The 22,464-nt window shown below is 44.2% G+C and overlaps 1 protein-coding gene, 1 non-coding gene and 1 pseudogene across 11 annotated transcripts in view; all 3 read right to left on the reverse strand.

Annotated features, from left to right (window-relative positions):
* Positions 1 to 22,464, reverse strand: part of NEDD4L (neural precursor cell expressed, developmentally down-regulated 4-like, E3 ubiquitin protein ligase) — a 217,115-nt gene that overhangs the window by 76,545 nt on the left and 118,106 nt on the right. For all 10 annotated transcript variants that reach the window (XM_011361097.2, XM_011361102.2, XM_011361101.2 and 7 more), the window contains one exon: positions 5,311 to 5,361. In XM_011361097.2, the coding sequence (XP_011359399.2) occupies positions 5,311 to 5,361 (51 nt within the window). The remainder of the gene's footprint in view (positions 1 to 5,310; positions 5,362 to 22,464) is intronic.
* On the reverse strand, positions 12,590 to 12,705 carry LOC111740399 (annotated as a pseudogene).
* Positions 12,715 to 12,787, reverse strand: TRNAV-CAC. The gene has a single exon. It is a non-coding gene; the product is annotated as a tRNA-Val (tRNA).

A 22,464-nucleotide genomic window follows, 5' to 3' on the forward strand; every position in this document is an offset into this window, starting at 1 on the left:
CCCCCCTTGGCTCTTGATTACATCACACATTGATGCTGGAGACACAGGGTCTGGTCCAGCACTGTGCCAACTCGCTGATCACTGGGCAAGTCGTTTCCCTTTCTGGGACCAGGTGTCCTCCCCTGTAAAATACAGGGCGTGGATAAATGGTCTCTCAAGTCCCTCTAAGCTCTATGACACTGAATCCCACGCATGTGAGAGGGAACTGTACCCTGCTACCAGCTGTGAATATAAAGAGCTGTCCATCATCTAAGTCACCCAGCCATACCACTGCCCTGAAAACGCCTTGCTCTAGGAAAACTAACATTGAAATCTCACCCATGGTTGCCTAGAGTAGCACTTGACCAAAGTAGAAGAAAGTAATGTTTTAAAAGTAGCTCCCTCTATGCCGGTGCATTTCCCGAGGATACAGACATTTCGTAGGTGGGTAGGTAGGGACAGGTGTGCTCAGGGCTCCAAGGGCAGGGAACCCACAACCGACAAAGAGGCAAGAAGCACTTCACAGAGGCGCAATAAGCCAACACCTGTCAGAAATGTCATCCTGCTGTTGTTAACACAAGTCTTGGAGTTATTTTTGTCTCTAAATAATTGGTAAATACAAGTTATAAAATAGTATATGAACTTTTAGACGACACACTGAATTTAACAAATGTAAAAATCAAACAAATGTAAATCATTTTTTTTAAATCAGCAGTAATTGTACATTTTATAGGTAAGATTACTCTTGGTACCCCACTGTAAAAGAAAAAAAAGATAGAGCTGTAGTGCAGATATCAGGCAGGTTGGGTGATAACTTCCTTCCTAAATTAGTCTCGCCCCCCCACCCCCACCTCTTCACCCCCCGCCACATGCCATCAGCGCGTCATGCTGCCCGAGTCTCCCAGGTAACAACTACGTCATCAAGGCTGTTGGTGCCTCTGCTTACTGAATGCTGTGATGCTGTTCCACAGAGCTGGATGGAAACCTGGTATCATCTATGCAAATGCCCCCACTTTACAGGTCAGAAAACAGAGGCCTAGAAAGGAATACTAACTTATTAAGGTCAGCAAGGCACCTCGCCCATCTTCCAGACTGGAGTCAACAACTCCCGAGAGATCTTTTAAAGCTGTGGAGACTTCCCTGTATACGAATGTATGTTTTATTCTTAAATCTGCATGAAGGAACAGACTAGTAACCATATCTACTCTCCCCATTCCTTCCTCTTTCACTCACTCAAAAATAAATAAAATGGAAAAGAAATATTAAAACTGAGTGGCAAATATGGAATAGAAGCCAAGGAAGCAGAGGCCCCTAACATTCTACACTTCTTGGATTTTGTTTCCTATTCATTTCTTCAAAACAAAACAAAACAAAACAAAACAAAACAAAACAAAACTGGGAGAATTGAGTCCAAGGGCCAAAAATGAAAGTGAATCACGATTCTAAAATTATTTTCTTTCATCTGGAATTATTTGATAAATATAAAACATTGAGGAATCCATGATTAAAAGGGGAAAAGGAGTTTCTTGTCCTTCTCATTACCACTCTTTACTCTTTCCTGTTTAGGGGGCAGTGACAGAGCTGACACTGGCCTCCTCTGGCCACTGTGGTCAACACCTGAGGTAGTGACTACACACAGAATGCACCCGGCTTCATACAAGCCTCCCTGCCCGCCTCTCTGCCGCAAGTAGCCGCCTGTGCTTGTCTCCCTGGCAGAGTTCCAACGTGGACTCTCACAATGGCCCACGAGGCCCAGCAGGGCACGTAATTAATCCAGGGACCCAACATCGGGCGGTGGGCCAAGGAGGACCCGCACGCACCAGGTCCGAGATGCCGAGTACTTGTAACTTCGCAGCGTGTGTCCACAGAAGGGATGGTGCCTCCACCAGCCCCGGAGAGGTAGGGTCACCGTGACCCTCTCATCTTCCTAGTAGGCTTCTTGGGGTTAGGGGATGCAGAGCTGCAAATAAGGAACGGCTTAGGAGAACCATTCCTCAGAATTTAAAAGCAAAGTTTGACATTGCAAACATCAACATCTCCTGGCACCCGCACCAATGCGCCTCTAGGATTTCAGCAAGGGGAAAAAGGTTCTTCAGCACACATCATTACTGGGTTCAAAGGATTTCTTTTTCAGAAACGCACACTCAAAAAACATAAAATGGAATATTTAAATTACCGACAGTAATTTCCTAGCAATCATGAGAGATTAGACCAAGTTCAGTTTTGCTGTCTTGAAATCTTCTCCATCAAGCTCCTAATTTAGAAAAGAGCTTTCCCTTCAAGTGCCGGCAACTTCTTAGACCAAATCAAGGCAGAGATAATATATATATATTTTTAGAAAGAATAAAAGGCTCATAGTCTCTTAGGGCAACAAGAGAAAGCCTCACTCCTGGCTTAAAATGCCTCATAATAAATAAATGCATACATATGTCAACACGGAGGCCTTGGTAATTAAGAATTTTGCTAAAACAGATTTTTAAAAATAATTTAAAAAATACTCTTTATATTAATTTCTATGATTTCAAATTTCAGGGCCTTTTCTTATTAACAAAATTAAATATTCTTGCTATATTAGATACATATAACTAGAGAGAAACAGCCTCAGGTAGGGAAAAAAAGCTGAATGAAAAATGACCAGGTAAAACTGGTGGGTTCGGGGATCCCTCCATCCCCAGTTCTGTCCAACAGTCAACATTATCTGCGGAAAAGGGAATCCAGAATCACACATTCGTGACCTAAGGCAGGGAACTCTGGTCTGATCCCAACACGTGCCATCCAGTATGGGACCCATGTGCCACATGTGGTTTCTTAAATTTAAATTAAATAAAATGATATAAAATTATCCATTCAGTTCCCCAGTGACACCAGCCACATTTCACATGCTCAGCTACCACGCTGGGTGGCGCTGCTAAGCTACCCCAGCGAGGAACGTGCTCCACTGATTAGATCAGATTCATGTCTATCAGCAAATACCTGCCGGAGGAATAAATTCTCTATTAGCTGATGAGGCTGTATAAAATGAACACATAAACACCCAACCAGAGTTCTTAAACCTTAAGACGCTCTGGGTGTGTTGGCAATGGCAACTGTACCCCACATCGCTGTTCTCCATTATCTTCTCTCATTACTAAAGAGACAACTTTCCTAATTTCTTTATCTAAAATTTGATGCTTTTGACAAATATTGAGTCCATGGGCCATATATTGTCTGCCTTGACAACGGTCATGTAGCTATCAAGAAAAGAACATCCATTATCTATGCCACACAACATATTTAAATGCTAAAATCCATTTTACACGCCCACGCTCTTATGCTACCACACAAAACAGATACGACCCTGCAATCTTCCCATGAGTATCCTACAAATATGGTGAAATACACACATGACAGCACCTCAAATGCTGGGCCCAAAGGCCACATCCATTCAGAATACGCTAGTTGGGTTCTATCACCACTTTGAGGATAAAGACTGCACCTTCACCCCTCTCCTTATATTTCTTGTGTGGTCCACCTCCTGGACGGTAGCTGGCTCCACAAAGCCAGTCAACTTACAGCATGGGAATCGGGGCACTCCAGCTTGAGCTGACCTTTCTGCAGATGCAAAATCAGAAGGCTCCATTACTCAACTGGCTCAGCATGAAGGTACCCCGTCTTCTCCAGGCATCCACTGTTCCACTCTCTTTCACTGGCTGGTTTCTATTCTAGGCCGAGCCTTAGCACCACGTCCTTCTTAGAAAGCTCACTCTTGCCTCTATCCAAACCCAAAGCTGAACCATTCCTTCTGCTTGAGTTGGTCTCTGAAGAGGGGTATTCTTCTTCTCTCCGAGAGTCCCACTCAACCTTTCAGAACCAATCTGCATTCACTCACTCAAACAAGGGATGGCTGGAGCAAGCTGTCGGAAATTTCACTTCTATCTCTTAGAGAACATTAATACATAATTTGCCTTGACTGAGATGTGGTTTTTACATGAAGGACGGGTGGTTGGGGGCACCCATGAAAAATAATTGGCCAGCCAACCAGTATTGTATAAAAATGTGAGGACATTACAGCTTCAACTTGAAGAGCGTAATCAGAAGACCTACTGATGGAGGAAGATGTGAAGAGTTTCTCCTCACAAATGCTGACATCTCCGTACCCTCTCCGTGTGACTTTACAGGAATAATCAGGTCTCTGCTGGCTCATGGAATCAGTCTCATGCACCCACGTGCAACCTCCGCATGCACCTTAGAGCTTCAGATTTTTATATAGAAATGAACATATTTTAATATCACTGTTGCTTCCAATCTTTTGGAAGGGAATGAACTTGAAACCTTCCATCCTTAATAGCTCCCCTGAAGAAATAAGAATAAACTGTTTGCTATTACATTCCTTCACAGCATACCTTCAGAGCTTCCTGGGTAGGACACAGTCTTTCTTGGTATTTAACACATGGTAATAGCCACCATTTCCATGCAGCAGCAGGCTTACGCTAGGTGGTTTAAGTCATTTTTAGCTTACAGGCTATTTAAGGTTATTTGCTCACACAAAGCATTCACCAAAAAATAACAAAATGCTTTTCGAAGGCAGAAACATTTGACTTATCCTCTCACGGCTGCTATTTCAGTCACTTTGAGTTGCCCAGGAGACAAAGGGCCAGAGAAAGAGTGGGGAAAAGCGGAAAACCGAAGCTGGAATATAAGGTGCTGTATCTTCCACCAAGGCCTCCAGGTCTTGTCCACACAATCTATCTCTAGCGCCTCTGGAGCATGCGGTGCCATCTCTGACCTCAGGTACCAGTCAGTAGCTTTCCTCCTTACCTGCGCAGAGAAAAATGGTAGCAACACCACACTAACACAGTACAATTTCTGAAGCACCTTTTCCTCTGTCCGTACTGACTGAGAAAGCCATACAGCAACATCTGGGAAATGCTAGCGTGTGCAGAGGTAGCCTACAAGAAACATGTGCAATTCCACGCAAAGGGGGCAAACGGCTGATTAGACCCAAAGGATGAATTTGAAAACGAAGGCACCCCAGAGAGGAGGAGGGGGTTGACAGAAGCAGGAAGCTGTTCTGCATGATGTGACAGAGGAAGACCAGCTAAAGGGCAGAAGAGAAAGATGCTGGTGATGTTGGTGATGGTGACGAGCATACGTGGTTGACTCAGATACATTTGGTTTTTACAATATCTCCTTGACTATCTCCTGGAAAAGAGCTAGGACCAGACGACACGCTCTTTATTTTAGCCTCCTCCACTGTGTTGAGGAAGTATTACTCTGAAAACTCATCCATCTACAAACACTTAGATAGCGCTGCTCACAGCATGAAATTACAAAGCACATAACGGTCCTTACCGGGAGATGACTAAGGGGCACGTCCACTTGTCCCAGGAAGTCGTCTCGTGTCTGTTGAGAAGAAAGAGAAGTTAATGTTTCCATTTATTCCACTGAGTATCAGCATTCTTAAAAATGTTTTTTGTTTTTGTTTTTTTGTTTTTTGTTTTTTGTTTTTTACAAATAGAGATAAAGGTCCAGGGCCTGACACAGGAGTACAGTGGGGATGGGTAGAAGGCAGACAGCCCAGATGAGGCACAGACAGCTGTTTCCTAGGAGACCGGGGAGCCCAAGGCCTCACACACCTGACCTTCAGCTGCCTGAGCCTCTTGAGCATCCACTATCCAATTGAATGGCAAGGGGTCATCTCTTGGACCGGGGGAGTCAGGAAAGGGACACTCAGGACCACAGAAGGTTTGGGGGGGCGCAACTGGACCAGTCTCAAGAGAAGAATTTTAATGAATATTTATTGATCAACTGCTATAAACTAAAGAGCTCCCTGAGAGCCGAGAGTCTAGGTAAAGAATATAGACTCTAGTTATTAATAAATCTTATAAAGTACTATCACGAAAAAATGGCCTCAGTCTTTCAATCAAGTAAGTACACTGCTTCAGAATCCAAGTTGATGGATTAGTCACTGGTTAGTTTTCGTACACAGCACGCTTTGTCCTCTCTCCCTCTCTCTACTAAACAGCATAGACCTTGCTGACTTAAAAGGGACCTAGATGAGACCCATTTGGAGAAGCTCACAGTCCCCTCTCAGGCTCTGGGAGCCCCCTTGAAGTCCTAACTCAGATTCAGGGGTCACTGACCTGGACCACAGGTATCTCACAGGTCGTGTTTACACTGTATCCTGTCAGAGTGCTTGGGTCATAGCCCCTGACGTTTACATGACCTGGGGTGCAAATCAGAACACAGTGACTTCTGTTACCTTCACATGAAACATGCAGTTGCATCTCCCACATTGGAAAATGCCTGAAAGCTGGAAGGTTCTTTACACGTAATCAGACCTGTCCCACAGCTTGCTTGAGGAAAAGCCTAAAAGAGAACCCAGACCTCCTAACTCTGAATCTTGGGCTCTCATCTTCCCTCTTTACTGGTTTACCATGAAATTTTCTCATTCACAAAAACTCATTTTAAAATGTCTTTGAAAAATATCTCTTTTTGCATTTAAAAAGCAGCAGCAAGTAAATATGAACGAGATTTAAGAAAACGATTTGCTCCAGGCTTAGGATTTCCTTTTAGGTAATTTAAAAAATGTAATTAACTAGAAAGCTACCTGTCTCCTCTAAACGAAGCATGAAGGATAATGGAAAATCAAAGTTACCACTGACCGGGTGTGCATGAAGCATGAGACCACCCCAATCCTTATGAGAGTCTCATTTCGTTTTCTCAGCTCTATCTGCTACCACCCGCCATGGAGATACCTCATCTAGCACCAGGGAGTAAGGTGCCAGTATACGCTGTACACATCACAGCACAAGAAGCAATCAGCAAAGGCCCAGAAAAGGGAGACATCTTCGCTGTCTAAGGAGTTAGGGAGAGTTCCCACTCCCCATTTGGGTCATTTAAATATCAGTTAACTCCACAATAAAAAGAAAAGAGAAAAGAAAAACAGAAGTGTGGTGACTACTTCCTGACCATAAATTGTGTGTCTACCTAACTGCCATTTGTCCCCTCTCCCTTCCTTCTTCTGGTGCTGATTCTGTGAAAGAGACGTGAGGTGCGACCATCAGCAGAAGACAATCTTACTCCGGGCAGCGTTCGCAGCCCGCTGCCTTCGAAAGGTTCCTCACCCACCGTTCACCTCGGCGCCCTGCAACAAACATTCACACGCCTACACGCCCACGGCGCGTTGCTGGGGAGACGTCACAGCTCTAAACTGATCGAACGAGTTCGGTTTTGCACCCGCCACTAAGGGCTCCAGCAGCGATGCAGGGACAGTGCCAAGGCCACACCTACCCCTCACAGCCACCGTGGGAGGTAGGCGCTATTATTAGTCCCATTTCACAGGTGGGAGGTGGGAGCCTAGGGACCAGGGAGGATGCTCGAGGCTGCTACCTGGGCGGGCTGGTTCCAGAGTCTGGGCTCTAAACTCAACATCCGGCGGGACTGCACGGCTGTGCACCAGCTTTGTCTCATCAGAAAAGAACACCGGTTCTCAACAGTGTGGCTAAGAAGGGACTCTGACGCGAGCTCAGTTTTGTGACACTTGAGGGGAGGCGGTTCTGTTAAAATGCCCAGTTTGCTGTGTTATTATGACAATACCTCCTGTTCCAATGCTGCTCCTTTCCTCGAGTGAAACAATTTGCTGAATCCCTGAGGCCCTAATCATGAAGCTAGGCAGCTTTGCTCACGCTTCAACGAGGCTTCTCGTGACACTGAAAAAACCAGTTTCTAAAACAGTCAGAGATGGAGTGACCTCATCTTTAAACACAAGGCTCCCGTTTCTGGTTTACATCAAGAACGACTGAAATAAAATGATTTTTTAAAATAAAATAGAGATGAGGATAGAACAGCTCGTAGTCACAAGCAATCGGCTTAAATAAGTGTTTCATCAGTCAGCAGGACATGTTGGTGAGATGTAGGTTTCAGAACAACCCACTGTTGCCAAAACTGTAGAAATTTCAGGCAATATAAAATATTTACCAGTTTTAAGACATCTCTTCAGTCCCACAGAGAAGCCTAACAGGGGGCCATCGGAGCTACTAGTGACCTTGAGGCCTAGATGAGAAACAGGAGTGTCTTGAGGACACCTGGGTTTGATGGTAACAGAAGTTAGGGACAATGTGCTGGACTGGTAGGGCCCCAGGTCAGGGTCATCACGGTATCTTTAGGTCCTTACTGCCACAGGATGAAATCTTACACCAATGCTATAAAAATGCATGAATCAATTTTTAATAATCTCTGTTACAAAATTATTTCCATCAAGCATCATGTTAACAACCATAAGAGGCTACAAAAACCAAATTAGTTTCAACTCACATAGTGAATACTGGCATTTCTTGTCCTTATTTTTAAGTAGTAAATGCTGTTCATGTTTAACCTCGATTATCTGTCCAACTGTTTGATTTAAAGTAGCTGTTCCCTTCTGAATAAGGGAACAAGCGCTTGTCACGGTAATGGAGGCGTGCCACACCATGTGTGAATGCCACTGGAACCCAATGCCTGGCGGCTGTCACACCAGCTCCAGTGAGACGCTGTTATGGCCCTGGGGCACGCCCCAAAGCTTCCAGGGCTGGGCCGGAGCTGCCAGCACGGAAGTGGACACCAGGCTTGGTTGTCCTCGCCACTAAATAAAACCGAATTCCTCAGAGAACACAGTCATGCAAAAAACGACACGGACTTCTGATCTCTATAACTGCACTCATAGGATGTGACCTGAATTCTATTACACGCTGATGGCCAGGGAGGCCGCGGTGAGGGCTTGGCCTGTGCATTTCACGTGGAGGCCGAAAGGGAGGGCAGAGGGGCTAGGTGGGGAGCGAAGCATGGGAAGCAGGTAGGGGTGCTCACGGGGAGAGCTGGGGCCACGAAGGTGCACTGCGAGAGGTGTTTCAAAAAGGATTGGCAATTCTTGCAGAGAAAAACGACCCACACATAATACTGGAGCTATATATTAAGGCAGTGTTCTTGAAATTGTGAGCTGCAACTCTACTCGTAGTTGGCAAGAAGCATTTTTTAAAAAATTAAATATAACCGAAAATATTGGTGTCTCACATGAAATACTGAGCAAGTACTGTTTCGAGAAACTTGTTTCAGTAGCATACAAATGTGAATGTATTAGTTGTGATCTAAAATTCATTTCTTCTTGTGTGTCACCATCAAAAGTTTAAAAGCCACTCAACACAGCAAATGAAAACCATCCAGCACTACCAATCACCAGGAGTTTTATCCTAGAAACCATTAAGCAGTGACTTCCAAGAAAATTATACTTAGAATTTCTCAAGACACATAGAAGTATAGAGGAATGAAAATATAAGCTACAGGAAAAGAATTTAAGAGTAAAGATATATATGATTTGATCTTTGTACCTTACAAAGCAAGGGAAACTTCACAACCTCTAACACTCAGCCAGAACGATAACCTTCACTTTCTCTCTAAACCATTAAGTGCAACTTCCCTGTGTGCTGCTGCTTTGGAAACGTGTGGCCCCCACGCTCAGGCACTGACGAGACGGGGGAAACGGGATCTATTTTTAGGGTGATTTGGGAGCATGTACTCGGAATCATCTACATCATTAATGGCTTGAGAAATTCAGACAAATGTTACACATACAGTGAGTGACTCTTCAAGCGTCACCTGAATGTCAAGATGCATTCGGTTTCCGACACGGTCTCACTCCTCACTGCGGCGTGAAGTCAGCTTTGTCTGTCACACACAAAAGGAAGGAAGGCTATCCTTGCTTCTCCATCACTTGTCATCCACATCCGCAGAAGTGCTGAGGCTCATGAAGAGAGAGTGAGTTTGGCCTCCCTGGCCAATCGGCGTTGCATAATCCAACATTTCACCACCTGGTGCCTCTGGCTTTCAAGGTGAATTGTTTCAAAGTATGTTGTCAAAGTAACCGTAATCAAATAGTCAACTGGCATTCCACCAAAAGTCGAGATAAAGGTACAATGACGAAATCCTCTAAAGGCACACGCTCTTACCCAGATTCACTCTATATGCACCAGAATACAAAGATCAAACAACACTCAGAGACTTTCACGTAGATGTTCACATTAGCCTTCACTCCGCCAGCCCCTCTGCCACTGAAGGACTAAACCATCCATACACTAACACAGAATGAGATGTGTCCTGGAGACTCTGGCTCTTATTTACAACAACAAACAAGACCTCCATGTCAACCAGATGTCAGAGCAACCGCACAGGACTGTCACAGGCTCCTGTAAAACCACGCTGGGAGGCGGGCGGAACTAAACCACACGGGCTGAATGTGTGATCGTGGAAGCCCATCTATTTTAAGGGACATTTTGCTTGAAATTCAAAGGACCAGACAGAAGGGGTAGACAGAGCAAAGGACCCCCGTGCTGGCAAAGACTAAAGCAGTTCTCTGACAGCAGCCTGGCTTTCATCCAGGAGCCTAACCAGACCAGCATGAACTGGGCTGCGAGAAGCCGCTGCTTTGCGGGCTCAAAGGCAGGCAGCCCCAGGTGCCCCAGGTGCCCGGCGCTCACATCAGGGGATGAGCTGTGCCTGATGTTCCCTCCTCCCGCCTGGTGGGTGGAGGTGGCTCGAGAACATCCAGTCCTTTCCCTGCTCCAAATATACACATATTCCAGGCCAGGGGTCAACCGCGGGTCACAGAAATTGCAGCTTTTTGCAAGAGGAGCACTCGATATTCTGAATACAAGATCCAATAAACTCCAGGAAGAACTTTGGGAACCAGACACACCAACAGTGAGCAGCGCTGTCGAGCTCACGGGCTCCTGCAGGCAGGGGTCACCCATAGCTAGACTGTCCTCTATGGTGACAGGCCCCAAAGGTGCAGAGACCAGGGCGCTTGTATGTCCTAGAGAGAGAAGCTAACCAGCCCTGTGTAACAGTAATACAATGCAAGCCACACAGAGAATCAGGAAATTTCTAAGTCACATTTAGAAAAATAAAGATAAACAGGTGAAGTTAATTCTAATATTTTTTATTTAATTCAAAATATCTGAAAAATTAGGTCGATGTGTAATCAATATAAAGATTACTAAAATGTTTCGCATTCTTCTTTTCATACTAAATCTTTGAAATTCGGTGAGTACTTCTTCCTTATAGTACACCTCAATTTGGACTATATACATTTCAAGTGCTAGGTGGCTAGTAATCTCTGCAGCTCTGGAAAGACAGACGGTCACCGTCCCACACAGTAGCTGCCGCACATCGGAGGCATGAACAGAATGCTGCAGGAATACCACGAAGGGAGTGACTCATTTTGCCAAGGGTCAAGGGCAGGGTTAACTTTATGAAGGACATAATCTTCGACCAGGAGGACAGAGGGGGGCGGAAGGGGCACGGTACGTAAGCAGACAGGCTGACGCCGCAGTCCTGCAGAGACAGCCTGGTGAGGACTGGGTAGAGGTCTGTGCAGGTGACACGCAGGCCGCTTGGGGAAGGAGGGGTGGCGGGAAGAGAAAGAAGGTCCCGCGTGGCTTGCTTACATGACATTATGGCATATGAGGACATTTGGGAAAAAAACGACTGGCAAGGGCTGCATTTTGGAAAGGTCCTCCGACAGCTAGAGGGAGAATTTATTGGAGGGAGGACTCTGGAGGGCAAAGAGAGGTTGGGAGAGGGTCAGGTTGTTGGGATGAGGCCGCACGAGGGTCTGGACCACGTGGGAAGCTGGAAGGCACAGTGCTGGTTCAGAGGCGTCCTGCTCCTGGACTCCCTGTCGGCAGGGAGTGTGTCCGCTGCGTGATGAGGGGACAAACTGTATTATGTATGTGAGCTCCTAACACCGTGCCCATCAGGAATACACAGGAGCCAATACTGCCGTTCATAAAGCAGCAACAAGGACAGCAATGTCACTGAGTTGATAGTGACGTAAAGCAAATGTGGAAGATGGTGGAGGAAAAGGTCCCAGTCAGGGAAAGGAGTGGCCGGGATGCTGCTGTCCCATCAAGGGCAGCGTAGTGGGGCTCCTGCGGAGCAGAGAGCATCATCAGCCCCACTGTGTGTCACCCTGACCTTCACCTCCTTTACCGCCCTGTTTGTAAAGAGAAGTCTGCCCCTTCAGCCCGGAGGTGCTCGGTGACACAGACCTAGGAGAACTGATTATAATCTGCAGTTGTGTATCTTTCAGAGGACAGAAAAGACCACAGCTTGTCACCCCTATGGGTCTGGGGCATGGCCTCATATCACAGTTACCTCCTACCTCTGCTTCGAAGCTGTCCAGCGGCACAAAAGCTCCTGCACAAATGACACTGATGTTCTTATAAGGCAAATTTATCCTCGTAAAAAATGCAAACGCAGATAAACCTTAGGTATTATTCTAATTCCTTGTGAAAGAAATGCTAAATTCATTTGCTGAATGAACTAAAAACTTTTAATGACTATAACCTGCTAAAAATAAACACTCACATATAGTCTACTTATTACAAAGCCTGACCTGAGCTGAGATCGAACCTCAAAGTTAATTTAAAAGGAAAATGTGTCAAGGGATTTATTTACTCACACAATATTAAGTCTCTACTTCCAGTTTTATGGTACAACTGTTTTAATTTCTCACGATTTCAGGAGAATTTTCTCAGGATAAGTGTCTCATTTCTTCTTTGGAGAAGTTTTTCTATTTTATTTTTTTAATTATTTATGCCTACAGCACCTGGTCTTCCTAGGTGGTCTCCCATCCAAGTACTAACCAGGCCCGACCCTGCTTAGCCTTTGAAATCAGACATCGGGCTTATTCAGGGTGGCATGGTCGTAGACCATGTACCATGGCTCCACTGGGGCACGAACCCAGGGCCTTCTGCGTGTGAAACAGATGTGCTAACCGCTACACTATGGAACCACGTCCTCTGGAGAAGTTTTAAAATCGAATTTTCTACAAGCAATTTTCAAATAACAAATTAAATGTATAAAGAAAAAAAAAAGAAGTAAAGATACTTCTAGATTCTGTAATCTCTCTTTGAACTAAGCTACCAAACAACAGACCTTATTACTCTGAAATAATTCACAACAGACACCTTTAGTGAGAAGTACAATGTCAAGGTATAATTTGGATAATGGAGAAAAGTGAACCTAGGTACACTATGAGTTCAAGGTGTTGTTTTTATGGTTTGATTTCTTTAACGTGTTTATTGCTAAAAGTTCTTCCTCATACATCTCAGAAACTAGCAATCCATCTCCTTGCCTGGCTGGCCAATAGTCTGGATGAATAGGACGCTGTATTCATGCAAGCAACAAGAGATTACGTGTACCATAAATGCAGTGTGGTATCGCTCCTGGAATTTGAATGAGCGATGACTCTGAACTAGAGTTACCTGGGCTTACACCAGGCCACCGACCGACTTTTCATACAGATTCCATGGAAACAGCCCCGACGTGAGCTTCGTCACCCCACCTCGACCCTGAATAGCTGCCTTTTTGCACTGGCCATACTTTGGCTGAAATCACATCTCTAGCTGGTGGACTCCATCTAAATTTGCTGGGCAGAAAGCTCCAGCTGTACCCTGGTGAGAAATTCGAGACCACAAAGATTAAAAAGCTGACATGTAGCTTATCTATCATGTGTCAGAAACTGTTATTATCAGGTTAAAAAACTTACCCAAGGTCTCTGAGCTAGTAAGCAGTAACCAGAACATGAACCCAGGCACTCTGGTCCCAGAGGCATGCTTTACCACCAAGATAAAGAGCCTCTAACGTCACCTACCAGGGACTTAAGGAAAACATTAAGAAGCTACTCTCCGTCCCTCAGAAAACCCGCATTTGTCATGCTGCAGGGGTTACACCTGCCAGACACAGTTCTTGCAATCTGTAAACTCAAGGAACATACATTTGTGGCAGTATTTGCATATTCCTACACGTGTCCTTCTTTCCTTATCTATATTTTAATTTAAAAATAAAATGAGCCAAGTATACGTTTGAAAAACAATCAGAATGGAGCTAAATCATTTTTTTCTTTTATTATTGCCCCTCCCCATCATCTTTTAAAGCAGAGCTCTTCCAAGTGGAGGGTACACACCCCTGAGGGTATACAAAGACTTTCTAGGGGCCCCGCGAACGGGCAGTTTTAAAGAAATAGTTTTCTGGGTCCTTCACAGGTCTCAACCTGATCTGCCTGAGATCAATGTCTGTCTTCTGCTGCCTCTCCATTCCTAAATCACAACCCTCTTGCTTTCCAAAAAAGTGTACTTCCTGAATCTTAGCACGGTGCAGTTTGCCAGGTATAAAAACCAACCTCTGGAACACAAAATGACAAGATGATTTGAAAATGCACAGCTCCTGAGGGAGCAAAGAGAACCGAGGGAGAACATGAAAAAGACACAATCGTACTTCGCCGAGGCAACAGGCCTATGGAATGACAATATCTTGCGTATTTACCATCCATCCAACTAATTTCCATGTTTATTTCATTTAAACAATGACGTCAGGTTTTTTTAGTGGCAAGAAATAAGACTGATATGTCTGTTTTTAACAATCGGGACTGGTTTTGTTAATTCAATTTTATGGCTGGTTATTTTCCATAAAATGAGCCATATCTGCAATCGCAAGATGAAAAAAAAAAAAAACACAAAGTACTGGCTACGTTATGAAATATATTCGAAGCACACACATGACACTCGATGCACTAGAAATTACATCTTTTGCAACTACTGAACTAATAACTTATTTACTGATAGATTATAGATGTCAACTTAAACAATGTGTGAGAAAAGAGTTCTTCCAAATTCTTTACAAGGTTCACTAAGCAGAAACATTTGGGGACTGCAGTTTAAAGCACACAATCTATCATAAAGTCAGGCCATTAGCTAGGTTGTTATTAAAACGTTTCCCACAAAACCCATTAATTATGTAAAGCTTTCTCCTCCACGGTACCGAGGGCAGCAACAACTAAAAACTCCTTTCTACACACAATGTTGGCAAGAAAAAGAGTCTGGAGAGGAAAACTTGAAATTTTTGTGAAAAATTAAGCAAATGATTAAATGCATATTACGATTAAACCATTTAAAATGAGAAGGCTGAGGATTAACTTAATGTTAATTTAAGATTCTAGCAGGTGCAAATGTAAGACCAGACTGTGGGCCTACCGAGGACATACTGAAAAACAAGCCCCAACTCCTGTTTCTTTCAGTCTCTTTGTGACAGAATAATGTGACTCTCAGGACTGGCTGGACATGAGAATCTCCCGGGAAGTTCTAAAAACACTGGTACCCGGGTCTCACCTGAGACAAGTAGCTCATTCCCTGCTCGCCCTCCCCAGCTGCCCTCATTTCTGCCTCTACTGTCCTCCCAAATGAGAACTAGCTGGACCCATTTACACATGTTGGTAAAAATAACTGCCCGGGCCTGGAATGTGGACGAGAGGAGGAGGGGTGCATTTTTGGCGGCCCCCGTTTGGAACGCTAGCCCTCTGGCCGGCTACGGCTGGGATATTAATAGGAATAAGGCTTCACAGGTGCACAAACAAAGCACAGGGATTTCACTGGTCATGGCCAAAGGCTATTTGCCTGCCACTCTATAATACTGGGGCTAAAAAGACAAGTCCCATTTCAAAATAGAATTAGAGAATGGGACCCTTAGGGGGGACCTCAAAAGTCATTCAGTGCAAAAAACATCTGAGACTCGTAGCTCTCTCCATCCCTCTCAAGTGGCTGCTGACCCTGTCGTGTTCTGAACATCATCGGTGATGGGGAGCTCACTACCTATTGGGTCAGTAGAAAGGGAATATATATTCCTAGGTTAAAATCCCATGTCTATCTAGAAGTAGTTAGACAACCAAAGGCAAGTTTCTTAATCATGATCAAAGGTCAATTTTCTCATCTGTAAAATGGAGATAAAAACTTTATCTTGCATTGTCATTGGATATTAAGTGGGACAATTAGATTCAGTAAAAGTTATTCCTAACCCAGAGTTCATGGCCTCCACACTATAGGCATGTTAGACAATTCTTTTGTTTGTTTGTTTTTTTGGGGGGGAGGGGGCTGTCTTTTCTATACTTTGTAGGATTTTTAGAAGCACCTCAAGATTTTACTCACAACATGCAATAGCAACTCCTGTCCCCCAGCTGTGACAACCAAAAATGTCTCCAAATATTGCCAAATGTCTTACAGGGGAAGAGACTGACTGGAGAAAATTGCCCCCAATTGAGAATCGATGTCCAATTCCACTTCCGTCCCCCTACGCTCTGTTAAGGAGTTCCTGTCATCTTTGGGCAATTCTATAAGAATGTTCTGGCAACATGGTGTTCATTTTTCTTTATCTCCTGCTCCCCTGAAGCAGGAGGAAAGAAGGAAGAGTAATTTTGTTTCTACAACTAGAAAGTGGCAAAGCTGGGGTATGAACCAGAATCTGACTCCAACACTTCAGATTTGTTTCTACGACACTATGTTATTTCTCAGAGACTAATCCCTCTACATTGGGATGGGATGGGCTGAATCACTTACTTGAAGAAACCTATCATGTCCTTATCCTCCAGCTGGTTTCCCTTCCACCCCCCAGAGTATTTTAGAAAACCCCGAGAGGTCTGCAAGCAAAGCTACATGCACCCTACTATTTCCTAATTAATGAATAAAACAGAGTGTGACATAGTTTACTACGTGGCTGCCAGGAAAGCCCCAAGAAGCTGAGGCTGAAGGCTGAGCTTCTTGCCTGACCGAGCTGTGTTCAAAATCAACAGCAAAAGCTACACAGTTGTCGGGAAGGAACTGAAGCTCTGAGCCAAAAACGTCTGCAGAACAAGGAACTGCGTTGCACTGATAGAGTTACTCCCAGGAGCGCGCAGTCGGGCGGCGTCACAGCCGGCGAGGCCTGGGAACATGGGAGAGAAAATGTGCGTGTACTCAAGATAAAAATCGCACGGTCGAAGGATGCCCCCCATACTCCCTTCGATGCCACATCAAAAGTTTCTGAACAATCAGACTACTGAAGACAAAACTAGCACACCAGGCACCAAACTTTAAATCTTTTGCCAATGCTTCAAAACACAAGGTAAACCTGGGAGAAGAAAGTTGCGACTCTTTCTCAGAATCACTGGGGACTGCCATTCAAGAAGACCACGTGCTGTGTGAGAGAACTTAAACGCACGCCAGCTGTAAAATCCACCAGTGTTGGGACCAGGATGCGGCTAGCAGGGCCCTGAGGGCAGGGCTGGCAAGGCTGACAGCGAGTCCCACTTAAATCCTGAGCCCTAGACAGCTCCCCACTTGCCCTGCTTACTTCCGGCCCTGAGACACACGTGTGTGTTGCGCTGTATGCCTGGCGCCATCGACTCAAAGATGAGGGCAGCACTGTCTTTGAAAAATACACGGTCCAGATGCATGTGTTCTCAACTACAGAGGTGGATCTGAAAAGAAGTGCACCAGGGAAAGAAGCCTCTGAACCCTGGGGGATGGACCTTTGGATGCGAGTCCCGGTTCAGGAACTAATGAGCTCGATGACCTCGGGCACTATGCCTTCCCTGGACCAGGTTCCTCATCTGGAAAATGGGGCCGCGATCACTGGTACTTCCCAGTTCATACACTGTTAACTTACACACCTCAGATGCCAGTGCACGTGGAAGGCTCGTGAAAGTTCCCACTGAACATCATTAAGCTACGATTACTGGTGAATATTTTAAATGGAGAGTTGAGAAATGGGAGGATGAGTGGGTTCCCTGCCAACTGAAAAGCAAAAGTGTATTTTCAAAAGTCGGGGGTTCAATCAGTCTGGTCTCCAAGCAAAGAACTTTTCTTGAATTGCCAAGAAGTTCAGCACGTACGTTTTAAGAAATGCGGTTCTACCACGTGAGGCCAAAACATATAAAGAGCTTTAAAACAGAATGAACCGTTAAAAAGTTCATTGTGCCTTAAAAAGTAAATTCATGAAAATGAAATGTAATGTTAAGGACCAAGATGGAAGACTCCGTAAGACTAGGAAGCTTGGTCTAAGCTTAGAAATGCCCTTTTTCTTCTGTCCACCGCCCCCCCCTCCTTTTTTTAAGGATGACCTGTTGTGAGGCTATTCATCAACTAGAAGTTACACATATGAGTCCACTGATGAGTAGGCTGGTTGTTTGGAACATTAAACCTATAATCCTGAAGAAAATTGTATCATAAGTAGTAATAATCTCTAGAGTAGACTACAAGAATGAAATCTATGAAATAATTGGGACATGAAGCTACGCTAACTCAGGGCTCGATTACTCTCCACCAGCACACGATGCTTCTTACCTCGTATCCCCACCCCCCAACTAGCTGGGGCAAAGAGGGGACGTGACGAGTTCCCACCCAGCCACATCGACACACTGTCACCCCTCCCACCACACACCAGTGGGCACCTCTGCAGGTCGCTTGCAAGGAATGGTAGGGCCTGAGGACAATGACTGATAGCAGAGGTGGGTCACTTCTGGAGCTGGGTTTGGGGCCGGGGCAAAGTTCTTTGTCATCCTAAATGTTAATGAGAAATCTGCCTTCAAGTCTATGATATTTCCATGGTTGACTTTAATATGAGTTACATTTCTGTCACAAAAATCTGTAAGTAAACCTAAGGTTTGAGGAATACTCGCCATGTTGTTATTGGGGGGCTCTCTTTCTACGACCCTGAGCAGCAGAAGACATTGAATAAAGGAGATGTCTGAAAAGTAAATTAAATCATTGTCACTCTACAGTGTACGTTCCAGAAGAAAACCAGAAAGAGGCATAACTTAGAGACTCTCCTGTGAGCCGGTCTACGTGCTCACAGCTGGAAAGCTATAGAGAGGTCTACCACAAGGGCACATGAAGACATAATGATATTCCCACGTAATTCCTAACCTTCTTGTTGATCAAAGCCTCCAACGTCATTAATATTAAACTTCTAATAACCATGTTCATGGGCTAAATAGTCATTACTGGACCATCGGAGATGAGAGGGAGTGGGTGGCAATGTACAGTAATGGCCCAGGGGTTCAAGTACTCTTAGCTAAAGAAATACAGGTAAATACTTAAATGAGCTGCAGACTGTCATTCTATTATCTATTTTCTCATTTGAGCTCCCCATCCCCACCCCACTGTAGTTCAAAGGAAAGAGTCCTGAAAAAGTTAACTGGGGCCCTAACTTACCAGGGAACTGAAGGAGAATCACTTTGACTTTCTGTGCCTTATTATCTCCATTATAAAATATGGTGGTTAAGATTCACTGATTCTAAGGATCTTTATATGCGTATAAGTCTCTGAACTAATGAGATGAACTTCCCTATAATATCAGTTTCTCTTGCCCTTAGTGTCAATTTTGGACCAAATAGTTACCTTAAAATTTTCTGTGATAATCTGTAAATCAAGCCATATGCATCTACTGTCAATTTAGAGACTCGAAAGGAAAATGTGGCGAGGCACACAGGCCTGACTGGCCCAGTGGCTGCACCCGAGCCACAGAGACCCTGGCAGCAGGCAGGCCTGGTACCCGCTAGGATTCAATCTCCTTCACGGCGCCAAACGGGGCATGGCCTGTTCTGACCACCGTGTTCAAAAAACCTGCAAGCATAACTCCAGAGACAGAAGTCCTTTCTTCTCACTCCTGGATGAGTCCGAGGACAGGCCTCTGTGAAAGGCGACTGACAGAGTGTGGCCGTCTGTCCGCGTCCCCTCCCAGCCCTGCACCTTACCAAATGGCGACTTGATGCCATCCCTCTGGGCCTCCGTGGCCTCATCTGCAAAGTGGGGCTGACAATATTTTTTAAATTTTTTACTATCTATTATTATTTATGCCTACAGCACCTGGTCTTCCTAGGTGGTCTCTCATTCAAGTACTAACCAGGCCCGGCCCTGCTTAGCTTCCGAGATCAGACATCAGGCTTGTTCGGGATGGCATGGGCGTAGACCATGGACCGTGGCTCCACTGGGGCGTGAACCCAGCACCTTCTGCATGTAAAGCAGACGTGCTAACCGCTACACTATGGAACCATGTCTGGGGGTGGCTGTGAGGATGAGCGCTAACTTCTGTAGGGCGATGACCAGGGAGGGGGCATTAGGATCACTCAATGAGGAGGATTATTACAGCCAGACACATTTCTCAGGGGTACAAAGAGCAGTAAAAACGGCTGCTTAAGATGGCGCCAGTTACCCTTCTAAATGTTCGCACGACGCGGTTCATTTTTAAGTTAGAAACTCACAACAACCATTAGCTGGGACATTCGCTCTGTGCCCAGCACATTCTAACTGCTGCACATAACTCATCTCCCTTAATCCTCCTAACAACCATGTTACAGATGAGCAGACTATAGCACAGACCGGCCAAGGAACTTGTCCAAGGTCAGAGTCGGTAAAAGGAGCACAGCCAAGGCTTGAACTCTTACCCAACACACACGGTCTCTGAATTGTCACGTAGGCTGGGCTGCCTCCATTCAAAGTGAAACCCCCTCTTCTCATGTATTTTCATTTTTGATGGATAAAAATCTTACCCAGACACTAGCACGTCCTTGCCTGTTCCTTCAGAAACTAGTCAGTGGGACATGTGGCAGATCATACATGGATCATTTAATTACATTTTGAGACTAAATTACTAATTTGAGCCTTACTTTTGAGGCCATCTTGGGAAAAACTGACAAGAGCTAACTAGGAGACTCTTCAAATCTTGTAACACCAAAGAATCTTTCCTAAATTCTCCACTCCCCGAACCCCAATTCCTAAGATGGGCCATTATAGGGGAGGAGATTGTTTATTTATATATTTAATAAACATAATCTAATTATATCTGTAAAAGCTCAGGGAATAACTTACGGAAATAACTTAGGGAATTTCAAAGCCACAGTGACAGACTCGCTTCAGAGTTAAATTTTCAAAAAGAAACCAAAACACATTCACTTAAAAAAAAAAAAAAAGTACTGAAAAATGTTTTTGATTCATTAGCACAGACTGCATTGTTCTTTTTAGGCATTAACCTGTCAAAAAACACCTTGGGGTCTAGCTGCCAAGAAATCTATCATAGTTATTCATTTCAGTCAAGCTCAGCACATGGCTCTCTCTCCCTTAAAGGGGGCTGAAGGCAGAAGATGACATTTGGACAGAGGCACTAATGCAAACCCTTTCTCAATCACTTATCCTGAAGAATGCACATGGTGTGTGGACAATCAGCACTTCTGCATGAGAGGAATCTTTTTTTTTTTTACTCTTGAAATGCAAGAAAGAATTTTAATAAAATAGAATCATCAACTCCAGAACAGTTATTATTCAAACCAGACCAAACTGTGTTTAATCACATGCTTCCCTTCAACCTTATCACGGGTGTGTGTGTGTGTGTGTGTGTGTGTGTGTGTGTGTACGTGTGCACACACACGTTATAGTTTAGAAATAAATGTATATGCAAACATTCACGTTATTTGATTAAAGATAATATTGAAAAGTCAACTGTCATCAATAAATATAATGTAATCCTCAGTCATGGTGCAAATCATTATTAGCTATAGTCCGCAACTTAACCATTTATTTATTTCATTTTGAATTTTGCTGGAAGAAACATGTTATACTGCAATTCAAGAAGTTCACGGGACAAAAATATGGGGAGACACTGTCATATAAAAAGTAATTTAGAAGCCTGGTTTACATTCAAGGTGAAATGGTATCCCAAGAAATGCTGGATTTGTCATCATGGGCTTGTCGAAGGGTACCAGACAGGAAAGTGTTTGATTACTTAGGGCAATGTGCTAAACAGCCAGTAAAAGCACCCAGGCCACAGACATCTTTTTTAAATGGGGAGGTGGGTGGCGGGGAGAGAAATAGAAGGAAAAGACGAACTTTCAGGCAATGTTCTGAACACTTTACATGCATTTCATTTAAACATCTCATTGTCCCTGAGAGAGGTACTATTACTAGCCCTATTTTGAAGATGAAAAAAAAAAAAAAGATTTAGAAAAGTTATCTGCTCAAGTCATCCAGGAGGAAGCACCAAGATCCAGGTAGTGACAGACCCAGGATTCAAACTCAGGCTTGTCTCATCTTTCTATGTTGTTGCTGAAGATCTAGTTAAGATAACCAGAGATAAAATGAACATCAGGCAGTCTTGGACTCTTATCAGTATCATGCTTTACAACTCAGAGAAATTCAGGTTCCCTTAAAACATATTCAGAAAAAAAAATTTTTTTCTTTTGAAAGGGATATTTCCATAGTTTTCACTAAGACATAGGGCATTCACATAGACAGACTGAGCTAGGATAAATTCAAATTACCCAAAATGATATAATATGATAGATTATAATAGATTGATTCTACTATAAATTTAAGTTTCCTTGATTTTACTTCTTATTCTATATCAGTGATTTGCAGAAGTAATTCTATTCATACTTGTTAGCACAGAGGCATTATCTTTGAATTGTTTCCATTCAAGAACTGGAATTACTATTTTACTGGAGAAAGAGAAACTGACAAATAGACAATGGCACCATATACACACAGGAAGGCACACTTGCAGGAGGCAGCTCTTGGGAAAAAACCCAGAGATAGTGAAAAACAATGAAATGGGAAACCGTCAAGCTGTGGGTTGGACATGATCATCTCCTGTGTGACAAGTTCCAGT

Source organism: Pteropus vampyrus, unplaced genomic scaffold (genome assembly GCF_000151845.1).
Source record: "Pteropus vampyrus isolate Shadow unplaced genomic scaffold, Pvam_2.0 Scaffold62, whole genome shotgun sequence".
NCBI classification, from domain to species: domain Eukaryota; kingdom Metazoa; phylum Chordata; class Mammalia; order Chiroptera; family Pteropodidae; genus Pteropus; species Pteropus vampyrus.